This window comes from Astatotilapia calliptera, chromosome 11 (genome assembly GCF_900246225.1).
Source record: "Astatotilapia calliptera chromosome 11, fAstCal1.2, whole genome shotgun sequence".
Taxonomy (NCBI): domain Eukaryota; kingdom Metazoa; phylum Chordata; class Actinopteri; order Cichliformes; family Cichlidae; genus Astatotilapia; species Astatotilapia calliptera.
In genome coordinates, this window is record NC_039312.1 from 33,985,953 (window position 1) to 34,008,250 (window position 22,298).

The 22,298-nt window shown below is 40.1% G+C and overlaps 1 protein-coding gene across 2 annotated transcripts; it reads left to right on the forward strand.

Moving 5' to 3' along the window:
* Positions 1-1,296: 1,296 nt before the first annotated feature.
* On the forward strand, positions 1,297-13,786 carry lta (lymphotoxin alpha (TNF superfamily, member 1)). 2 transcript variants are annotated; one of them, XM_026183359.1, is made up of 5 exons: positions 1,297-2,779; positions 7,803-7,926; positions 9,460-9,541; positions 9,631-9,684; positions 12,694-13,786. In XM_026183359.1, exons 1-5 carry the CDS (start codon positions 2,571-2,573, stop codon positions 13,014-13,016), a joined length of 792 nt encoding a protein of 263 aa, XP_026039144.1. In that variant the 5' UTR covers positions 1,297-2,570; the 3' UTR covers positions 13,017-13,786. The 2 variants fall into 2 exon arrangements, with proteins under 2 accessions (XP_026039144.1, XP_026039145.1); XM_026183360.1 differs by lacking the exon at positions 1,297-2,779 and adding an exon at positions 5,975-6,247.
* The last annotated feature ends 8,512 nt before the right edge of the window (positions 13,787-22,298 follow it).

Below are 22,298 nucleotides of genomic sequence, written 5' to 3' on the forward strand. Positions count from 1 at the left end.
ATTAGTTAAACTGCAGGAATGTCTTAAAGACATAAAGACCTGGATGGCCGCTAACTTTCTGCTTCTTAATTCAGATCAAACTGAGGTTATTGTACTCGGCCCTGAAAATCTTAGAAATATGGTATCTAACCAGATTCTTACTCTGGATGGCATTACCTTGGCCTCCAGTAACGCTGTGAGGAACCTTGGAGTCATTTTTGACCAGGACATGTCCTTCAACGCACATATTAAACAAATATGTAAGACTGCGTTCTTCCATTTGTGCAACATCTCTAAAGTTAGAAATATCCTGTCTCAGAGTGACGCTGAAAAACTAGTTCATGCATTTATTACTTCCAGGCTGGACGACTGTAATTCGTTATTATCAGGAAGTCCTAAAAACTCCCTGAAAAGCCTTCAGCTAATCCAAAATGCTGCAGCAAGAGTACTGACAGGGACTAGAAAGAGAGAGCAGATTTCTCCTGTTTTGGCTTCCCTTCATTGGCTTCCTGTTAAATCCAGAATTGAATTCAAAATCCTGCGCCTCACATACAAGGTCTTAAATAATCAGGCCCCATCTTATCTTAATGACCTTGTAGTACCATATCACCCTATTAGAGCACTTCGCTCTCGCTCTGCAGGCCTACTTGTTGTTCCTAGAGTATTTAAAAGTAGAATGGGAGGCAGAGCCTTCAGTTTTCAGGCCCCTCTTCTGTGGAACCAGCTTCCAGTTTGGATTCGGGAGACAGACACTATCTCTACTTTCAAGATTAGGCTTCAAACTTTCCTTTTTGCTAAAGCATATAGTTAGGGCTGGACCAGGTGACCCTGAATCCTCCCTTAGTTATGCTGCAATAGACGTAGGCTGCCGGGGATTCCCATGATGCATTGAGTTTTTCCTTTCCAGTCACCTTTCTCACTCACTATGTGTTAATAGACCTCTCTGCATTGAATCATATCTGTTATTAATCTCTGTCTCTCTTCCACAGCATGTCTTTATCCTGTCTTCCTTCTCCCACCCCAACCGGTCGCAGCAGATGGCCCCGCCCCTCCCTGAGCCTGGTTCTGCTGGAGGTTTCTTCCTGTTAAAAGGGAGTTTTCCCTTCCCACTGTCGCCAAAGTGCTTGCACATAGGGGGTCATATAATTGTTGGGTTTTTCTCTGTATCTATGAAGCGCCTTGAGGCGACTTTTGTTGTGATTTGGCGCTATATAAATAAAATTGAATTGAATTGAATTGAATTGATACACCATGTCATGTATGAACAAATACTTGAGAGTTCTTTTTTATTAATGTACCTCAGTGTGTAGCATTGCGGTTTATGGGACCGCAAAAACAGAAGTGTGAAGTCCTAAATGAAGGAGTTTGTTTTTTTGTGGTGTAGTGTTGGAACATAACAACTGACCTATTGGTGGGAAATATTGTGGAGGTATTTTGAAAGAAGGACTCATACCTGTTAGTTTTACCATTTTACTATTACAGGCTAGGTGTATAGGAAGCAATGGTGAAAATGTTTTCTTGTTTTGAGTGGGGACAGCACCCAGTAGCCCACATACTACTTTTTCTTTTTCATGTTGTATGTGTAGGTGTGTCTGTATGTGTGTGTTTGCTCTCAATTGAAATAAGGTTGGAGAAAGATTGTGACATTTAAATAATCCAGGAGAACACAGACTGGTTGGTTGGGGATGTCCCATGGAACATGAAACCAAAAACAGAAATGGAAATAGACCCTCTCGCTCTCATCTCTTACTGCTGTCTTCACAAAAGGCAACTTTCACTACTGTTTTCATGCTGAGTCTCATCCTCATAAGTGGATTTCCACTTCAAATGCTGCTATATTATTCTATCAAAACAACATCTTATCCTTACAAAAATTGTAGTTTGATTTGGACTTTTTCTTTAGCAAAACAGAATCTTTCCAAAACCAAGTCTGAGCGAGCACAAACATGACAGTTTGTCACAAGAAGCCATACTTTGCTGCAAAGCAAGTGAAGAATGTTCTCAGTGAGCCAGTTTGTATACTTCAGAATATTTGCTCATCATGGTAATAGAAACTTATCAAATTCAAACACATAGTGGCTGAAACATCAGAGCACATGAACAGAAACTACCGACCCTCATTTATGGCCACAAGCTGTGGTAAGACTAAGATCACTGACACAAGCAGTGCAAAGGAAAGTCTTTCCACAAGCGTCTGAGCTCAGCCTTAGAGAGAGTAATATAAAAAGGGGAAATTATAAAACTTCAAAAAGATTCAAAAACCACACACAAAAACCAATCTCTACAGGCAGATTTTTAATAACTTTCAAGTCGGGGAACTCACTGAAAAGAGTGGAGTCTCCCCAAAAACTCTGACATAAAATAATAATAATAATCATTTAAAATACTCTTACATTGGGGATTGTAATGGAAGCCTCATTTTGCTATGTAGGGCTTAGGTCTTAATACAACTCAAAAACGCATGTTATATAACTATACACCACTTAGAGAAAGATGAGGATTGGTCTTTAGAGAGGCCTCAGAGAGCTCTGGTTGAGTTAGTTTGAGCATCTGACTAAGTTTCTCCTTTGCTGCCTTTTAGGTGTCAAACTATGAGGCGACCTTGGGAAGGACCCAGAGATGAGCAGTTCTGCCTCTTGGTTGGCTTGGTTGGTGCCACTGGTGCCTTCCTCAAACGAGCTGGAGAAGCATATGATGGAAAGGGAGAAAAATCTGCATCAGACAGGGATGCATTGAAAGGTCCCTCCCTGGTCGGATGCAAATCAACACGTATTCCAAAGAAGGACTTCAGCAGCCTGAGGTAGTCAGTCATTTAAGTACCCATCTGCTGCAAAGAAACAGTGCAGGAGTGCGACTCTACCTTTGGGTGGTACTTATTTGATTTCTCTTGGGATAGTTTTATGAAACAGTTTATGCCTGCCTTGGAAAACATCCACAGGTTTCAGTGCAACAAATAACACCAAACTGACAGTGACCTGCATGCAATTTTTAAATATCCTAAAATTGAGGCAGCTAAATATAAAGAGCAAAATGAGAAACCTTGGATGAATTTTGAAAACATCATTGGGCCTCCAAAAAGGAACCCAGACTTTGGTTAAGCTGCAGAAGAAGAAGTAATGTTGTGTGAGACACTAGATGAGCAACAATAATAGATTAAAAAAACAACAACTTTACAGCCCAATAAAATGAGTTGTTGGGCTGGATCAGAAAACTATACTATCATTATCTATAAATAACACATCTTAATGTTCTCTCAGTTTTCTTTTAATATACAGAAGCACATTTTGGAGAAAAAAACATCATGAGTCATCTTCATGTCTCAGTTTTTCCACAGCCTGTGCCAATCTACAGCGATAAATGAAAGCAAACAAGTGGCACAGATTCTTGACTAAAGCTAGTGTCATCTCACCGCTTTCTTATGTTTGTTCATAAGTAAACTGCAAAAATGAAAAATGATTAAAAAAACAAACATGCTTTCACTTATTTCCTGTTATGTGTATACTATTACAAATATATACTTACAATAAAAATGAGCTGTTTTATTTAAGAAAAACTGACATATTCCAGGTAATGAAGTCTGAATATTTCTTTTTTTTAATTTAACCTTTATTTATACAGGTAGTCCCACTGAGACTCATGGTCTCACTTAAAAGAGAGACCTGTTTCAGACAAACATATTATAATTGTTAAATAAAAAACAATAAAATAACTATCTAATGTTTACACCCATCATATCAAAAACAAGGACAAGTTCATGTCATTTGTCTTTTAACGTCTGCAAGAGAAATCTTAATACCCCGGGATAAACAGAGTCCAACAGAGGGAGAGAATGAGCAGGGTTTTCATGGAAATGATATCACTGTGATCAAGTAGGGGTAAAACGATGTTAGCAACAAGCTTTTTCCTTGCAGTGAAAGAGAAACACAATCAGTTTTGGAAAATGAACTCCAACGTCAGCCTCTTTAACCTGCTAAAGTTTCTTTAACTGGTAGTCAATATGTGGCTTAAAGATTATTATCAATCACAATACCCAAGTACTTCCGCCACCCTCCTATTTAAATAAGGAGCAACATGACCTTGTTTTTTGTGCATTTAAAATTAGTCTGAGCTGACACAGCTGTGACTGTTACTATCAAAGCTAGCTGTGTGAGCACAACAATAAATGATTGTATCATATGCGTAAAAAATTAATGGATGGATTTACATTTTATCCCAAGTCATTAGCATAAATAGCGGCACTCCATTAGTTGCATTTAAAAAACTAGAAAAGAGACCATAGAACTGCACATGGTACTGGTCTATGGCATTGGTCTATGACATTGGTCTATGGCATTGGTCTATGACATTGGTCTATGGCATTGGTCTATGACATTGGTCTATGGTATTGGTCTATGGCATTGGTCTATGGTACTGGTCTATGGCATTGGTCTATGGCATTGGTCTATGGCATTGGTCTATGGCATTGGTCTATGGCATTGGTCTATGGTACTGGTCTATGGCATTGGTCTATGGCATTGGTCTATGGCATTGGTCTATGGTACTGTTCTATGACATTGGTCTATGGCATTGGTCTATGGTACTGGTCTATGGCATTGGTCTATGGTACTGGTCTATGGCATTGGTCTATGGCATTGGTCTATGGCATTGGTCTAATTGGCCAAGCAGTTGGGTGGCAGCCAAAAACACAGACTTCAGACTCACCTTAACACAGTTTTTAATACATGTGGCTCTTCATGTTATCAATGAGAGATGATATCTTTAGTATGGCCACAGAAATTGATGAAAAAACTGTCTTACAAGATGCCTGAAGGAGTTTAAAATGGTTGTTTGAAATGGAAAATGAGTTGCCCAGGCCAAGTGTTTGAAAAAGAAAGGATTCCTTTGAACTCATGCAAAGAAGTAACAGTAAGAACGAATACAGAATACACGTATACACGAATACATGTCAAGTGGATTTATGTTGTATACTTGTATTACAAAGAAAAGACCAGACAAGCCCCCCCCCCCCGCGAGCAAGTGTATGGTATCAACAGGGTCTCTTTTAAATTTTTTTTTTTTACAGGACAAGCTCTCTAGCAGAAGTTCTTGGACAAGCATTTGTGTGCCATAACTAGTTAAGGAGTAAGAGGAAGGGGAAGTGAAAAAAGTAGAAATACCACAAACAACAAAGAAAGCAAAAAGCAAAAAGTAACCTGGAGCACAGGGAAAACAAAAGTCTGTCTCATGAAAATATGCAGTTATGGCATTTCTTGCATGGAGGGGGGGTGAAAAGAAGGCAACAGAAGAGAAGTGCTCAGTGCATCATGGGAAGTCCCCCAGCAGTGAGAGGCTGCAGCAGCATAATGAGCACTAGGCTCAGAGTCATGTGATTAGCTGTATCAAAGTGAAAGTTTGAGGCCTGATGTTAAAAGCAGCGGGCAATCGATTCCTTTTTCAACATACAGGAAAACGTAAAAATAACACGTTGGCCTTCTAATCTGCAGTCAGTTATCTTCAACACGTGAGCCACCGAATGGCCCGATGCAGCTATATATTTCCCGAGCTTTTATCTACAAGCTGCAATTATAAATGCATGAATAACTCTCACTCTCACCCTCTGAATAGCCTTAGATCTAAATTCAGGCTACATTCAAGCTGATTAGTTGTGATTAAAATAGACTCTGTAGAGTGACACAACGTGGCCGCAACTCATCAACAAGGAACCTGTATAGCGTGCTTTATTGCACACGCACTGTATTTCCTCATCACACATCAGGTCAGTTAAGAAGAAGAAAAAAAAGCCCCTGTCATTTGTTTGGGTGTTAGAAAAGGGTGACTTTGACCTATAAACGTGGGAAATCACAAACCACCCACAACACACATGAATGTGTCAGCGAGGGGCCGCACCACTGGAACGACGCTTATCTTTACATCTTTTACGGCATTTTGCACCTTTTTACTCGTCTGTTTTGTAAATATATGTTTCTCTTACTCTAAAGTCATTGTGCATTGGAAATGCATGAAACTGCATGTAATTTTGGTTTTTAAGTTTTATTCAGTTTCACACCAGGCTGTATGAGCTGGTTTGTAGCTCTGTGCTGTTCACCGCCCCACCACCTACACCACAGCCTCCTTCCTCCCATCTCTCAAACTACTCTATAAAAAGAAAAAAAACTCCATCTAATCTTCACTACAAGCTCATGTAACAGGGAAAACCCTGACAACCTGACATGTCTTTGAGAGACAAGCACCACATGAATTTGGACAGTGAGAGTGCAACACACACTAGGTGAGTCAAGATTGATTTAGATCCTATTGTATATATTGTCTTAAATTCCTGTGATTTCTTTGTGAATGTTTTCATTCAGAGGTCTGTGGTTGAGCTCAGTGCTGCCGCTGTGATGCTTACATGACAGAATATAGAAAGTTTTTACAGAAAAGGGAAGGCGTGTTCGGGGATACGATTTTTCAGCTTTCACACAGAACTGTGTAGAGCGTAGTAATGTAAAGAGCCCAATAATATGTCCCTTTGTTTATTTTTCGGATTTTGTAGTGATTTAATGACACTTTTTGACTAATTCCCCCCCAGAAAATGAATTGCTATCCATATCGATTTTAGAATTCAGATTAAAGAGACAAAATCGTGAGCGAATTGCAGACTGAGTGGTTGAACCAGTGTTTTCACTGTCTAACCCAGGCACAAGTGCAACTATGTGAAGCCTGCTGTGCATCCTCACTGGAATGTAAATTAAACCATAGCAATGTGCATTGGACGCACAGTTCAGGGTCAGTGGCATTTTTTGCAATCACTGAGTGGTTTCTGTCTATGTCATTACAAATAAACAAGCAGACCACAAAATGTTGAACCATAGAAACCCTGTGTACCGGACAAAAAAACTCCCACTGAGGTAAAATCCCAGACAAGCAGCAGCATGGTTAGGTTAACCATAACACGGCAAGTGCAAAGCAGCCATTCTAGGAGCCATGTAAATGATTTCTGTGGGGTCTGGTTTAAATGTGTGTGCTTGTGGTCACAGGATTATTGAGGCCAGTTCTTCTTTGAGTCATGTTAACATGTCACATTGACTTCATCAGGGCAAGAATTCAGTGACTTCTCTTAGAAAGTTGTCATTTCATAAGACAGCGAAAGTGAGAACTTACTTGCAACTCATCTCACTGTCTGGCTTTGCACTCTGACCTAATGGAAGAGGTGGAGGTGTACAAGTCCCAAAAGCACAATAGGTGAAGCACGCTGAAGAAAAAATGCGCTCTTTCTGCAGAAATATACTGCGATAGTTGCTCAAGTGACCCTCCCAGACCCCACCCACCCCTAAAGGGTCGCAATTTAAAATTAAAGAGGTCATGACATCACAAATGAGAGGATATATTGTTGAATACTAGGTAATAAAACTTTCTTGGAGCTTTAACAATGGTATATTTGTTCTCAGTGTCTACTAGAGGGGCTTTGCATGATTCGCTGTTCAAAATAATCCTTCTAATATATTAACATTTAAAAGATGCGGATATGATATCAAGAAAACTTTGTAATAAAAGTAAAAAGGTTATTTTTGATCCTGATGTTTATTTAACTAGGAAATGGAAGTCTTGATTTTTTTTTATTTGAGGGTCCTGGGTCAAAGTGGAGCTCTGCATGCTCCGCCACCTTTGAGGCCTCAGTGACAGAGCCAAGAGATGAAGAAAGAAACCTGTGAAACAGAATATTTAGAGCAGTCAAAATCTTGATTAACTGGTGTTAACTTATGCCAGAAGATATACTAATTAAAGTCATTCTCTCAAATGAAAGGCCGATTTGTTAAATGGTTTTGTGCGTACTTGTCTGACAGAATGGAGGATCAGCCAAGGTCGTCTTATAGGCACCTGCTGCTGCAGGCTTGGTGCTGTCTCCTCACCGTGGCCATGGTGATTATGGCTGTACATCTCGCTACAATGAATCAGAAGCCAGCAGAGGTCAGTATGCCTGCCACAAACACAGATTTCACTGAGATTCATGTTGACTGCTAGCGGGGTCATATCTTAGTTTGCATATCTTAGTTTGCATCAAGAACGCACTTGTAAAAGCACATGCTTTGCTGCTTGTAATTTGTGTAAATACCATATTTATTACGGTAAAGTAAATAAAATGAGCCCCACATCTACCCTTATCGGTTTATTCAAAGACATTAAGTCAGCTCTAGATACCCAGTTTGTGCCTCTAGATGGCAGCAACACCATGAGTTCCTCTTGCTTGCTCAACAAAAGGAAGAATGCTTTAAGCTCTTGGGTTCTTTTAATTTCTTTTTTCTTCTTCTAAAAAACATCCCCAGAATTAGAAAATAAGGCCAACAACATCTGCCTCACAATTACAGGGCCATTAGTCACTCTTTGTTTCTAGGTGGAAGTGAAAACCTTCATCTTTGATGATTTTGTCAGATAGCACTCTCATGGGAACACAGAAACTCATTGTGTTTGAAAAGTCTCTCCAGTGTCTGTTAAACATGGCAACTATAAAATAGAGCCTTTAGAGAAGTGGAGCTGTTGCAGACTGAAACTGAGAATTTCTCTATGTGCATCCATCCATCCATTCTCTTACGCTTATCCTTATCGGGGTTGGGGCAGAAATGTTTCGTCACTCATCCAAGCGACTTCAGTCTCAGCTGACTGCAGGTTTCCCCAGCCTTTAAACAGTATATTTTCATAATAACCACTACCATTAAAATGCAGGTTCTCATGGCCACCTATCCGTGGCCATGAGAACAACATACAGAGTGTGATACTGTGATACTGCGATCACAGTATTTGAAGACGGTGAAAGATGTATCCTTCCTCATGGGTACATCTTTCACCTTCTATAATACTTTGATTTTAGTCATTCCCCAATTCTGTGAACTCTGTAAAAACTTTTCTGGGATTTCCTTAAGTGGAGTATTGATCGTGCATAAACACAAACAATTCCTATGACTTCATGTTCAAAACATTTTCAGGATATTGACTGAAAACGAAGCAGGCTGTAATTTCCTTTAATTCCAGTTTGTACTGCAAGAGCACATCCTTATTTACAATAGTGGAAAAGGTAAAGGCTAAAGGGAAATGTGAGTACTTGAAAAACAATATAAGACAAACAGCCAGGAACAGTACAAAAGATGGATATAGCTTCACTGACATCATCTATTAGATTCAGAAGTCTTGAGTTTTGAAACCTCTGGAGGATTTTTTTCACCATATTGGTTACAAATAAGTCAGATTTGACCAGGAAGGCTGGGTCTCACTGTGAAGCCGCTTGTTCAGTGCTTAACAGCGGATGACTGACACGTTGTTAGCCAACAAGCATACTGAAATGAGAGATTGAGCTCACAAACTGAGGAGTAACTTGTGTATAGAGGTCAGCTCACAGATTTCTATAGAAATTGAAGTCTTTTTGCAACCACAAATATCTATGGTGACCTTCTTAAAGAAAGGAGGTTTACGGCACACTTGTTGAGCATGTTTTGATTTTTCCTCAAGGTTGGAGTCCCTACACCAGAGACCATCAACTCAACTCATTCAGGTCGCATACAAAGGCAGACTCAGGAACCTTTTAAGTCAGGTAAATATCATTTGTCACATTTATCATGGACAATCACATAATCGTAAGACTGAAAATGTCATAATCCTTTAAATTATTTTGCATTTCAGGAAGCTCTCACCCATTCATCCAGATTTCCCACCATAATGGACGTCTGTCTGTAGGTGAGCTCACGTCTTTTCATGTGGGAAGTTGGCATGCTCTGACAATCATGAGTTTCATGAGAAAACCGTATCCCTTGTTCTTACTATGTCTTTTTACACCAACTTTTAATGATCACACAGACAAATCTTAACTCTGCTACACATCCAAAGAGACAACTCTCACTTGTTACTGATCTCGTATCACGATGATGCCTGCCATGCATAAAAACTACTGTTAAACTGGACGCCTACAGATGCTGAGTGCAACGAGCTCAGACATGTCAGTAGCAGCTGAAAGTCATTCTGAAAAACGTGGGCAGCCTTCAAATGAGGCGCACGAGGACACGGCGGGTTGAGGGGGAGGGGTGTGAACAAACAAGTAAATAACAAAATAACACCTAATTTGAATATTTCAACCAACCTGGGGTTAACTAACTGAGTCTGTTTAGACTCTGTGAAAGAAAAGAAAAAAAGGTACAACTTTCTACAAATTCTATATGAAGGCACATGTTCTCAAATACTTAGAACTTAGACAGGAAACTGATATACTGCTGTGTTTCTCTGTGTTTTATCTCTAATCTAAAGTGGATGGGTGATAAAAGCTGACGTCATGTTTCAGTTAACCAGTCTGACAGTGGATGGATTTATTAGTATTTCCTTTTTTAATACACTGCAGGTACAAGTTTATTTCCCCTCCAAAGTGTTTTCATGTGTTACTACATTAACAGTCTGATAGGAATCCCTTTACGACAAGAGCAGGCCATATCTGTTATTAAAACCACTAAGTCAAGAATACACCAGCTCCGGTGTGGGTGAGGAGGAAAGAAGCCAAACGCAGGAACGGCATTGGGAATCTGGTCATGTTCGGATCCTGCTGTGATCTAAAGTTGTGCAAAGCTTGGAACAGAGATGCGACTTTAAAGACGCCTCGTTTTCTCAACGCCACGCTGTATATGAAAGATGGATGTGGCCCCTGTGAAGCTGGGTTGAGGTATTTTTGCATTGGCTTCACTTTTCAAACTCAGAGGCTACTTCCATCTTTTATATACAGATTATGGGTTAGGTAAAGACCCCTCTTGGGATTAACATGGTTATTTCTTCACACGTTACCCCTTTTTGTTGGGGTTTACCTTCCACATTGAAGAGATCGTTTTATTTAATCTCTTTGTCAGTTGCATCAACATTATTTTGTGAGCAGTTTTCTTCTTCTTTTTCAAGATAGCATTAATATGCAGTGTGACCATCTACAAAATGCTAGGTTGGACTGATTATTTCACATTATCTATTTGACATTTGAGATGTCATCAGTACAGGTATATTGTGACACGTTTAGTTGTGAGGTTAATGTGCTCTTTAGTTTATAGTTTTGACAACAGGCAGAAGTGAAGATGTTACTTTTTTTCAGATCCCATTGTGGTCTGGCAACGGCACAAAGAGACATATTATATTTCATTTTCTGTCCCACGGTTCCCTTTATAATTCACTTTGGTCTTATAGCTGTGGAGAAGTTACTGGCTACATTTGGAGAAGGTATTTTTTATGCCAGCGGTAGAACAGATTAAAACCATGAGGTTTATTGTGTTGAAGAGATAAAAGTTATCATACTTATCCTGCTGACGAATAACTATTACATCTACGTTTTAAAAGTTCACCACATCCACAAAGAAATCCTCTGCACGGGTTAAACCGTTGAGAAACACAGAGCCGTGCAGCCTCATTATGTTTCCAATCTCATTTACTGTTTTCCTCCCACTATGCAGCAGTTTTCCTGTGTGAAGTGGGTTTCTAAAACCACAAGAAACCCGAAGCAGCTCTGTAATGTGGGCTGCACCGACTTAACGTATAATTACAGCCCACAGCAGCAGATTTCACAAGTTCGTCAGGTGGTATGTTGCAGGAAAATTAGACACTAATTGGAAGATCAGCTTTGTTTACCTGGTGTATTTATTCAGCTGTGATTATGGGGCCCACTGATCTGAAGCAGAGAGGAAAAAGCACTTCCTTTCAGGAAATTCAAGAAAAAAAGACACTTTTTGTTAGTCATTAAAAAAAACAAGTCGGTTGGAGAGTTTCCTCCATTTCCTCTTTCATGTGGTTTTCTTCACTTCAGTTGACAGATTAATAAGGCATGGGTTGCACACCCACCGGCATTCAGCGTGTCAATGTTGAGCGCTAAAATATTCATTTATTAATAGTTATTATTATCCCTGACTCGGGTATTCACCCGATTCTTTTCTGTACGCTCAAAGAAAACGTGTGTAAAGTGGAAAAACCAGCATTCAATTACCGTAATAACGCTTATACCGATTTACTGTCAGATATCATTCTATATTTCACATTTAAACGTACTGAACTGATTTAGACAACAAAGGTTAACCCAGCTCGCCTCCGTCTTCTGTTTTGTTTCCCTCTGTGGAAAACTGGTCAAGCACAGAAGATTAGATATTAATCTGAGATATTTCACTGCAGTCCACAAGCTATAATTAACCTTCAAAGCTTCAAAGAAAACTTTCCCACATACAGTGAGAAACTACTCCACTGTGAGGTCTGAGTCAACAGCTACCAGTCTCTGTGTTCTCATCACCGGATCCGAGAGACATTTGGAAGAAACTCCAGCAAAAGTTGACATTTTCCCGTCTGCCTAATCAAAGATGTAAATTAGAGAGTAATTAACAATGATGCAGTATTTATCGATGCTGCTGAACATCAGCTGCAGCGCTACCATCAAAAATATCAGATATGAAGCGCAATGGTGCATCCATTGAACTGGACATCACGTGCTAAAGTTTCTGAATTTTTCTTACTTTTCTGGAGCCCCTTACCCTCCCCCCCCACATACTGAGAAGGATAATGGTGTATACGTTAACTCACTTGATCCACCCTTCCCCTGTGGCCTCAAATCACACCTGACGTGAACATTTGGGTTGATTACACAAAACAACAACAAGAAAAAAAGGTTAAAAATCAATTATTAAAAATGAATTTAAAGTAACTGAGTGATTAAAGAAACGTTCTCCATATTTCCTACAGATTCTGTTTCGAAACAAAATCGAAACAAAACCCTTACCCTGTGTGGAACGTCCATCATCGTCCAGGAAAACGGGACCTACTTCTTTTACGCCCAGGTGACCTTCAGGAAAGATTCACGGGAGAGATGTGTGCTTGTGGAAAGAACTGGCTTTCATGATAAGAAAACTAAGCCACTGGCTAAGGGCATCTACCCGGCCTCATCAGAGAACTCAGTGTGGTTGGCCAAGATTGTCAAACTTAGACCGTTGGACAGTGTCAGCATAAACATAACAGGTGAAATTCTAAATGACGATACCTACTGGGGTGTCATCAAGCTTCAATAGAACTGGAGGTCTGGTTGGACTGGTATGTTACTTGTGGCCCTAAATAAACAAGTTAGAATAAAAGCAAACTGGATTTTTGAGCTAGATATTTAAATTGGAAATATTCTGCTCATCTCCAGCTGCATATTTTTATTCTTGGACTCACGTTTTTAAACAATGTTTATTTTTTATTTTGTAAATTATTTGTTTTAGCCATTTAGCGCCATTCACTTCTGTCCAATAATAAGTAGTTTGTGAGCGCCCTCTGCTGCACCACCATCTGAACTGCAGACAGTTTTTGTACAGCGATAGGAAGATTCCCTCTGTCACCCCTGATATGCTCATATTAGGAATGACTGCCTTATATCACGTCACACTGACCCCCAATAGAATGTAATATACGGAATAATTATACATATTCTGACCTCATTTTTTTAAAAACACTGGTAATGTTTAACATGTTTAAACTATATATAAATATATATAAAAGGAAAAGGAATGGGTCCCCTTTAACTCTCACAATATAAAAAAATACTGCAAGGATTTGATCATGGTCTACAATTATTAAAGACTCTGTGGCTAACATGGAACACTACAATAAAGAAAAAAATCTCCATTATGCAGGTTTTAATATAGACTTTACTAACTGGCACCTCGTACTCTTGATAGGCCACATCTTCATAGTAAATAAAGGTCAAACAATCGTATACTGCATCAGTCCAACCTGAACAGAGTTTTAAAAATGCCAGCTGGTTCTGAGTTGTTTTTGAATTTTTAGGCCGACATGAATGTAAACTGTGAAAGTCATTGGAATAATTATGTTCCTTTTCACTGTTATGTGCTTCTGTAATTTATGTAATTGAGTATTCTATTTTGGTTGTTGAATTCTGCATATAGACGTTTAATAAAGATTATTGTAAACCAACCTGATGCACTTTTTATTTGCACGTTGCACTGCTGACTGGCCACACGGTGGTGCCACTTCCCACCTAATCAAAGGCAGCATGAAGCCTTCGCACACCACAGCATCGTCTGTTCGGATGATCGTACACATCCTGCTATGACATTTCATTCAATGAAAAATGCTTAACACAGACCACAAATGCATTCCGAGAAACCTCAGAAGTGACATTAAAAAACATAAAACACGGCGCTGTTCATCTTTCGGGCCTGACATTAGTTCTACTCACAGGTATTCAACCGCTGTGATATTTACTTGTGTGTGTGCTGAGCAACAGCACAGGAAGCCACATATTTGGTGCAACCGTTACACTGCTTCCCCTTTACAACACCCTCAGACACCTTTGAGTTCACAGCACCCTCTGACCAGCTTCCCCTGAGGCAGTTTAGCTCATCTTAATATCATTTTTAGAATTAGAATGTAAAAATCATGAAGCTAGTCATACGTGAATGTGTAAGTTTCACCCTTAATGTACTGGGACTGAAACTTAATAGAGCTCAGAGGCCGGAGTACATTACCCTCCGGGTCATCCACACACATGTGTTGTTAATAATCGTGACTTCTGAGGGCCAAAGAAGTATATTGGTAGATATTTGTTATATTCCTCCTAGATCCTAAAAGTGCAATATCATGAAATAAAAAGTAATTAGATAACATGTTAATTTAATTCTGAGATTTCAAGGTTTTACTGTTTATTTCAGTTCAATTTTAAATGAAAATCATCAAATACATATCATTAAACACACAGCAGTTAGCGCTGTTGCCTCAAAGCAAAAAGGCCCAGAGTTCCTCTGTTTGTTATTTTTAAGAAAGTCTGTTTTTGTACATTGTGGAATAATAGCCCGACCGAGCTATTATACATCATTTTGTGAGAGTGCATATACATTTAAGCTCATTAAATAATGGAAGCTCTGTTGACATACACTACTTTCCTGTCATGGTTTCTACTAAGCATTTCTCGCTCCTGTTTTGTTTGTCTCTGTAGAAAACTGGTCAGGCATAAATATAGGATGTAATGCTGACACTTCTCTGCAGTCCACAAGCTACACACTAATAAACTCCTAAACAATGAGGCTTGAAAGAAACTTTAAACACATAGTAGTCGGTAACTTCTCTGAAACTGCGAGGCCAAAGTCGGCAAGCTTGAGCTCCACGGATGAGACACGCTGGAGAATTTTGAAATACAATGAGTCTCTGTGTTCCCATCACCGGATCAAAGTGACATTTGGGAAAAAACTCCAGCAAAAGTTGACATTTTAACTTCCGCCCAATCAGAGCTGTAAATTAGAGAGTGAATAGCAGCCTCATAAAAAGCAGGGTGTAAATATTGATGTTATTGAACTGGCTCTAAAAAAGTCTCTCCTGCAGTTCTACCAGGCCTGATGCAACACAAATAAAGTACAATGAATGCCACATCTATTTTAATCGAAGCAGCACCGGACAGACTCGGCTGTGGGAAAACTAGAAAAAAAATGACATCAGTTTGCTTTTTTAATAACAGTTACCAATCAGGTGGCAACCTCTGGGTATGAAAAACAAAGCCATCACACAAGTGCCGAGAGCTACATTTGCTCTAATGGTCATTGGAGGCGGACTCCAACCCCCACAGACTACACATAAAAGAAGAATGTAGGCACTGTCATGTCACCAGCTGGTTTTATGACAAATTCCGACCCTCACATGTGAATATTGCAGTGGAAATTGAGAGTAATTCAACCAGGAAACATTTTTTTCTTTAACTTCATTGGACAACGTTTGTTGTAGAATTCACCAATTATGGTCATTTGTAGCCTTAATCTTCTGTCGATGGCTGACACCCGGTGTGGTCTTCTGCTGCTGTAGCCCGTCTGCTTCACAGTCTCATGTGTTATGTGTTCAGAGATGCTCGTGTCCGTACTTTGGTTTAAGAAGCGGTTATTTTAGTTACTGTTCCCTCCCTCTCAGCTCGAAGCAATTTGGCCATTCTCATCTAACCCAGGCATCAACAAAGCATTTTCACTCTGAGACCTGCGGCTCACTGGATATTTTCTGTCTTTCAGACCATTCTGTAAACCCTGGAGATGGTTGGTGTGGGAAAATCCCAGTGGATCAGCAGTTTCTGAAACACTCTGATCAGCCTGTCTGACACTAACAAAAGTGCCACGGTCAAAACCACTTAAATGTGCTCAGTTTGAACTTCACCAGGTTCACATGACTACATGGTTAAATGCAAAGTTCAACCGTTCAACAGCAGGGTGGACGGGTGTACCAAATAAAGTGGCATATGCCTGTTGACTAAGACTAATAAAATACCAGAGTTTGGGCGCTGCTATAGCAGATGATCAAAGGTCACTGCAGGCACCTGGGTTTGAGTCCACTCTGGACCATTTCCTGTGTGTTACCCCAAACTCTCTCTCTCTGCTTTCCTGTCTTTTCTAAATAATAATTCTCTAAATAATGAATGAATGTACAGCATTTCACTGCAGTGTTATGGCGTCATCATCCACATATATCACAGACGTTCCCCAGGCTCTGACTCTACTGTTCAGGAACACACTCACTATGGGAGTGTAGCAATGACACCTGCTCAACAAGTTAATATTCACTTGAAAATGACAGTATCCACCTTATTACATCTTTAACACTGACTTCAGTCAACAAAGAAAAAAAATCCCTTCACCTTATCAGTGTTAACACCGCCCGCCTCTGGGTTTGGACAGAGGCTGTAACATGACATCATGTCTAACAGGTATCTCAGCTGTAATGTTGTCACGCTTTCTTACGACACTGGCTCCTTTGTTCTCTTCAGCCTTTGTTTATGGGGCTTGTCATTTGTATTAGCTGATTAGTCAGGCCTCTAATGGCATTTCGTGGCCCACAAAGAAACAGGAGCACTCCTGCCTGAGTGTGGAAAAGGGGATCACGTAAAGTGTCTAGTTTCAACACAAGAGTGAGATTAGATCTAAGAAAACAAGTGGAGCTTCTAAGAACTCTCATTAAGAATTCGGGAAGCTGCTGATGGGGCACATTTTTTCTTGTTGTCCTGAGAATTTTCAGCACTTTATGGTAAAGGGTCAAGTTAGATTTTTTTCTGAGCTTATAAACAATGCTTCTTAATATAAAGGGCGTCTAAAAATCACCGTGAGAGTTTTTTCTGTTTGACATTTTAGATTTATAGATTTGACACCCACTACGAGTTCAGGTCTCGTCACCTAGTGGCAAAAGCATGTGACGATGCTCAACCACAGAACTGAGATAAAACGATGCTGTGTGTATACGATCCCGCGTGCATGTGTGTGTTTCTATATTACCTTCCCTTTTGTGTTTGTGTTGTTCTGAGCAGCCAAAGTCCACCTACACAGACCACCTGAAGACTTATTGTCTACTCAGCCCACAATGACACATTAAAAGTATCCAGACTGATGTGTATGACATCTACACAAGCTTATCTCCACTCATTCTTCCTGTCTGATATTGGCATGCACCATCAGATTGGATGAGAAGCGTCTTCAGGTTTTCTCTCAGATGTTCTGTGAGGTGCTCAGATCACTAATGGAAAACCAGAAACTTTTGCATTTACTGTTCAGTTCAGATCAGCGTAGTGCCGAAAGGCGAACCATCTGGAGAAAGATTTCTTTAAGAACCTCTCTGCATGTGGCCACGGCTATCACTAAATTTACCCCTCACAGCATGAAGATACCACCACTGCTCTCCTCTGGAGGGACTGCATCAGCAGGGTACAGGTTGCTGGGATTTAACAGATACAGAGTTTGAAATTCTGCCCAGAGAGGGCAGTTTTTGCAACATGACATCAGAGAAAACCCATTAAACACAGAGAGTCCTTTAGATGTTGCTTGGCAAACCAGATAAATACTCCTTTTACTCAGAGCTGCTACTCTTTAGCTGCTCCAAGATGAAAGCATGATTTATAGAGTGCTGCTCAGGTACTCTCACCTCTGTAGGAGAGTTCTTAAAGCCTTAAGATGAATATCGGGCTCTTGGTCGCATCCCCGAACAAGGCCTTCCTGCTCAGTTACTCAGTTTCACTGCGAAATCCAAATCTAGGAAAAGTCGGGTGGCACCAAATTTCTTCCAGTTCACATTTATTGAGGTCACTGCCCTCCTGCGAGCACTCGGTGCCGTAACAAACTACAAAGAGTTCCTTGAACGTCATAGCTCAATATTTGTCCCAACATGCAGTATGAAATACATGGTCATGCCCAGTTAATTTAATCTGCCACAGATCGACTTTAATCAAGTTCTCGAGACACATTTGACAAATTAAAAGGAAAAGGAACAGGATGCACCTGCCCACCGTCTGGAGACTCAGCAAAAGCCTGAAATAGGAGATAGTTTTAGTGCCAATATGAACATTTGTCGCAGTGCTTCACACAACTGCAGTCAGCTCAGAAACAGTACGTCCATGTCTGTTCTAACAGTGCATGCCAATACACAAACTCACTCTAACAATACAACTACAGTCCGTACATCAGGAGTGGGTGTTCTTTTTTCCTATAAACTTTTTCGATCCACAGTAGAAGTGGGCTGTGAGGCTAACGTTTCTGACAATAGGAAAATATTATACAGACGATATAATGTTAACGTGATTTCGCTTCCTTCATTCAGCTGTCTGTACCTGTAAAAAAGTGAAGTGGCTGAGACAGTCAGCCCACAGTGTCCCAACATGACAACTTTAATGCATTGCCATCAGGCCAAAAATACCAAAAGGAGCACAAATGCCAGTAATCCCAGTTACAGGGATCACCGCTCCCATTACAGTGGTTTGTAGATGTCACCTGCCCCCTTAAAGTGGACAGCTTTTCATTGTTACAGTACAAGAGGAAGTCTTCACAATACAGCTAACCAAATATAGCCATCTCATCGAAGAAACTGATGATGCAATAATTGAGCCGTCTGCGTGGCCTAAAGGGGACTGGTGCACTCACACAGTGTTGCAGTACATCTGTACAGCAGTGTTTGGCCTCTAACAGGAAGCTTTCGACCTTTAGCTGCTTGTACCTGGGGCCTCATTTGTAGCCTAAGTGGATGATCTAAGCAGAATACACGCAAAAGTGGCTATTTATAAAAGCGCTGTTTGATTTAGAGATGATCGCACAGGCTGAACTTGTCTTGCAGTTCATCAGTTCATAAGAAAGAAAGAAAGAAAGAAAAAGATCCTGTGGAGTTTTCTTATTATTGTTTCCTTCATTTCAGTGAAACCCGTCATGAGGTCAGAGAATTTACACAGGAGAAGACGGTACCGTCGTGACTACTCCTACATTATTGATGTTAGTCTGCCGGGTTTAAGCTACAGTTTAGGATAAGCTCATCTTGCTTCACCACGTGAGTTCTCTCTCTGCTTTATTCTGCGGGCTGATGTAATCACAACACTATTATGTTGAGAAAGCTGCAGTTAAATAAGAAAAAAACCAATAAAGCTGAATTGTTACTCCTCCCTCTGAATACATTTATTAGAAGTTTCAACTTGCCTGAAGTCAAATTAGTAATGTAATTGAAATTCTTTGTATTAAAACTGGAAATTAAATCCACAAATAAATTACACACAATCACATCACACTCAGTTTACCCTCACTTCTATGTCTCCCCACATGCTTTGGAATAGATTCTAAGGTCTTGCTGCTGATGCTAAGGCTCTCCATGGCCTCTCTCCGGGTTATGTATCTGACCTAGTTGCATGTAAGTGGGTACGAAGCCTGAGATCCACAGTCAGAGGCCTGTTTTCTAATAACTAAAGCAAAGCTTTTCTGTCAGAGGCCCAAAGCTACAAAATCAACTGCCTTAGGCTATCAGGTCAGCAGAGTCAGTGACCTCTCATAAATATGCTTTAACCAGCTGATTGATTTTATTTATCTGACTTTACACGGGATAGAAACACAAACAAACAACAACAAGACCTTGAAGGCCTGAAGCCAGATCTACAATTCTTCCACAACTTTTAATCCAGCTTGAGTTGAGACCTCTTTATTATTTATTTTACCTTAAATTAAAAGAGAACAATGACTTCCCTGTTATTTGTCATAAGAGCCTTTATTAAGAAATCTGAATGCAGAACAATGGTTCCAGGACTTAAATTTGACCAATCTCCTGTTCACGTCCAGACACACCCTGCTGCTGCTGCTGCTTGTTTTTTCTCTTCAGTATCTGATCTGCTTGTTTTCATGTGAAAGAGCTTTGTTTTGAAAAGTGCTCTTTCTTCTTCATGCTTTTGGATCCTCTATGTTGTCATCGGTCATTTTAGCCTTGAATTACAGTTCATCCATCAGCCATCATTGAGATGTTGTTTCTTCATAACAGTCATATTTGTTATTTGGCTCTTGTTGCTACAACCAAAGCATGTTGTAATTATGAACTGTTGTATCATATTTTTAGATCAAGGAGGAAGGAAATGTACACTAATGCATTATCACCTTGTCACACCACCCCTAATGACAGCATCGGTAGTTTACTATGACTAGTTAAAAATACTACAGATGATAAAGCTACGAGCAGTAAGCCGTAGTATTTTAGGCTCAAGAATGATTATTAACCTTTTCCACAGAGTTTAAACACTGACTGTAAGGACTATTAAAAATAGCACCGCACACAGTGGTGAGGTGACTGTTTTTTAAGCCATCCAGTCCTGTTGATTCCTCTCACACATATTACTAAAAACGGCCCGTACCTGCTGTGGTCACACTTTTAGCCTGTACGAGGAAAGAGGTCACAGTGTACATCTTCAGGCTCCTCCCGAGGGAAGTCCTGTGTTTCAGATCCCCTACACAGTTTATCAGCTCTGTATTGCTCATCCACTGGGGTAATTTACTTCCTTTTAAGGTTCATCTTTGTGTTTTTCATACCTTCGCATAAGGTTTCCCACGGTGTTTCACTCTTGTCTTCCTCATAAGATAATGGGTTTTTTTGTGCTGTATTTCTAAAAGTCAACTTCCTTCTGTTAACAGTTTTCATTCTTCTTGGTGATGAGTGACATTATGTGACATATTGTAGGGAAAGTGTAAAAAAGAACCACAGGATAGGATAGGATATGTATTCACCGGGTGATTAGTCAAGCCATCCGAGTGTGCCATCAGAAAACGATTAAATGTCTTACTGTAGACACTAAATTTGATATATACATATATATATATACATATATATATACATATATATATATATGTATATATATATATAGCTGGATAGCGTAGTGGTTAAACTACACGCCTTTGGAACAGAGGATCGCAAGTTCGATTCCTGCCTGGGGCGTCTGTATCCAGTAAGGGTCCTAAGGCTAGACCCCCTATGCTAAGCAAGCCTACCGCAGACATGAGCGAGACAGATAAATATGAAGGCATGCCGGCTCGGACGTCGCCCGGATCAACAAGGTCCGCGTCAGGTGTTGAGGAACCAGGGCACCCTGACGAAAAGTGGGCTACTGGAACAAGAAGGCATCGGTGGGCAAGGGACGAAAACAGGGCGTTGTTGGAATGCTACTACGCAAGTAACCCCGGCGGAAGGGGCTACATGAATTCCCAAGCTAGGCGAGTGGCTCCAGCAGATCCCGGGAATAACATCGGAGATCTCTGTCCAGAAGAGCGCAGTCCTGGGAACAGCTAAGATACTGCGCAGGACCCTCAAGCTCCCAGGCCTCTGGTAGAGGACCCGAGCTTGAAGGATAAACCGCCCGCAGGGGCGTGCTGGGTGTTTTTTTTTTTTTATATATATATACATATATATATATATACATATATATATATACATATATATATATATATATACATATATATAATATATATATATATATATATATATATATATATATATATATATATACATTATGTGTGCTTTCACCATTGTGATTTTAAATCTATAAAAAGATAAAGTCAAAAGTAAACGGCCTGGATGTTTTCTGAAGTAGACACCTACAGCTGCCTTGGCCAGTGTAAAGTGTCAGTTTTTGGGGGGGTTGTCCTGCCTCTAGGCTCCATGTTGCATTAATGTTATTCTTAATCTGAAGTCTACAAGGTGAAAAAACAACAGACAAAGAAAATTTTCTGTTTTTGTCCCAGAAGTTCCCCATTCTGCTGAGTTTGCGAACATCCTGTTTTGTTAAACCTAAGCTTTTTACTACATTCACACAAGAAATTAAATCTTCAGCTCACCCTTAAAGAGGACCTTTTAAATATTGTTTTAATGACAGGTGCTTATATAAGACAAGTTTAAAATAATTAGGTCAGAATATGTACAAATGCTCAAGGACCCACTCACATCCTGGGCCACCTGACCTCAGGAATTCGCATGATAAGGTGGGGCCAGGTTTCACAATGAACTCACCCGAAACTCTGGCTGATTGGGACCCACACCCAGTT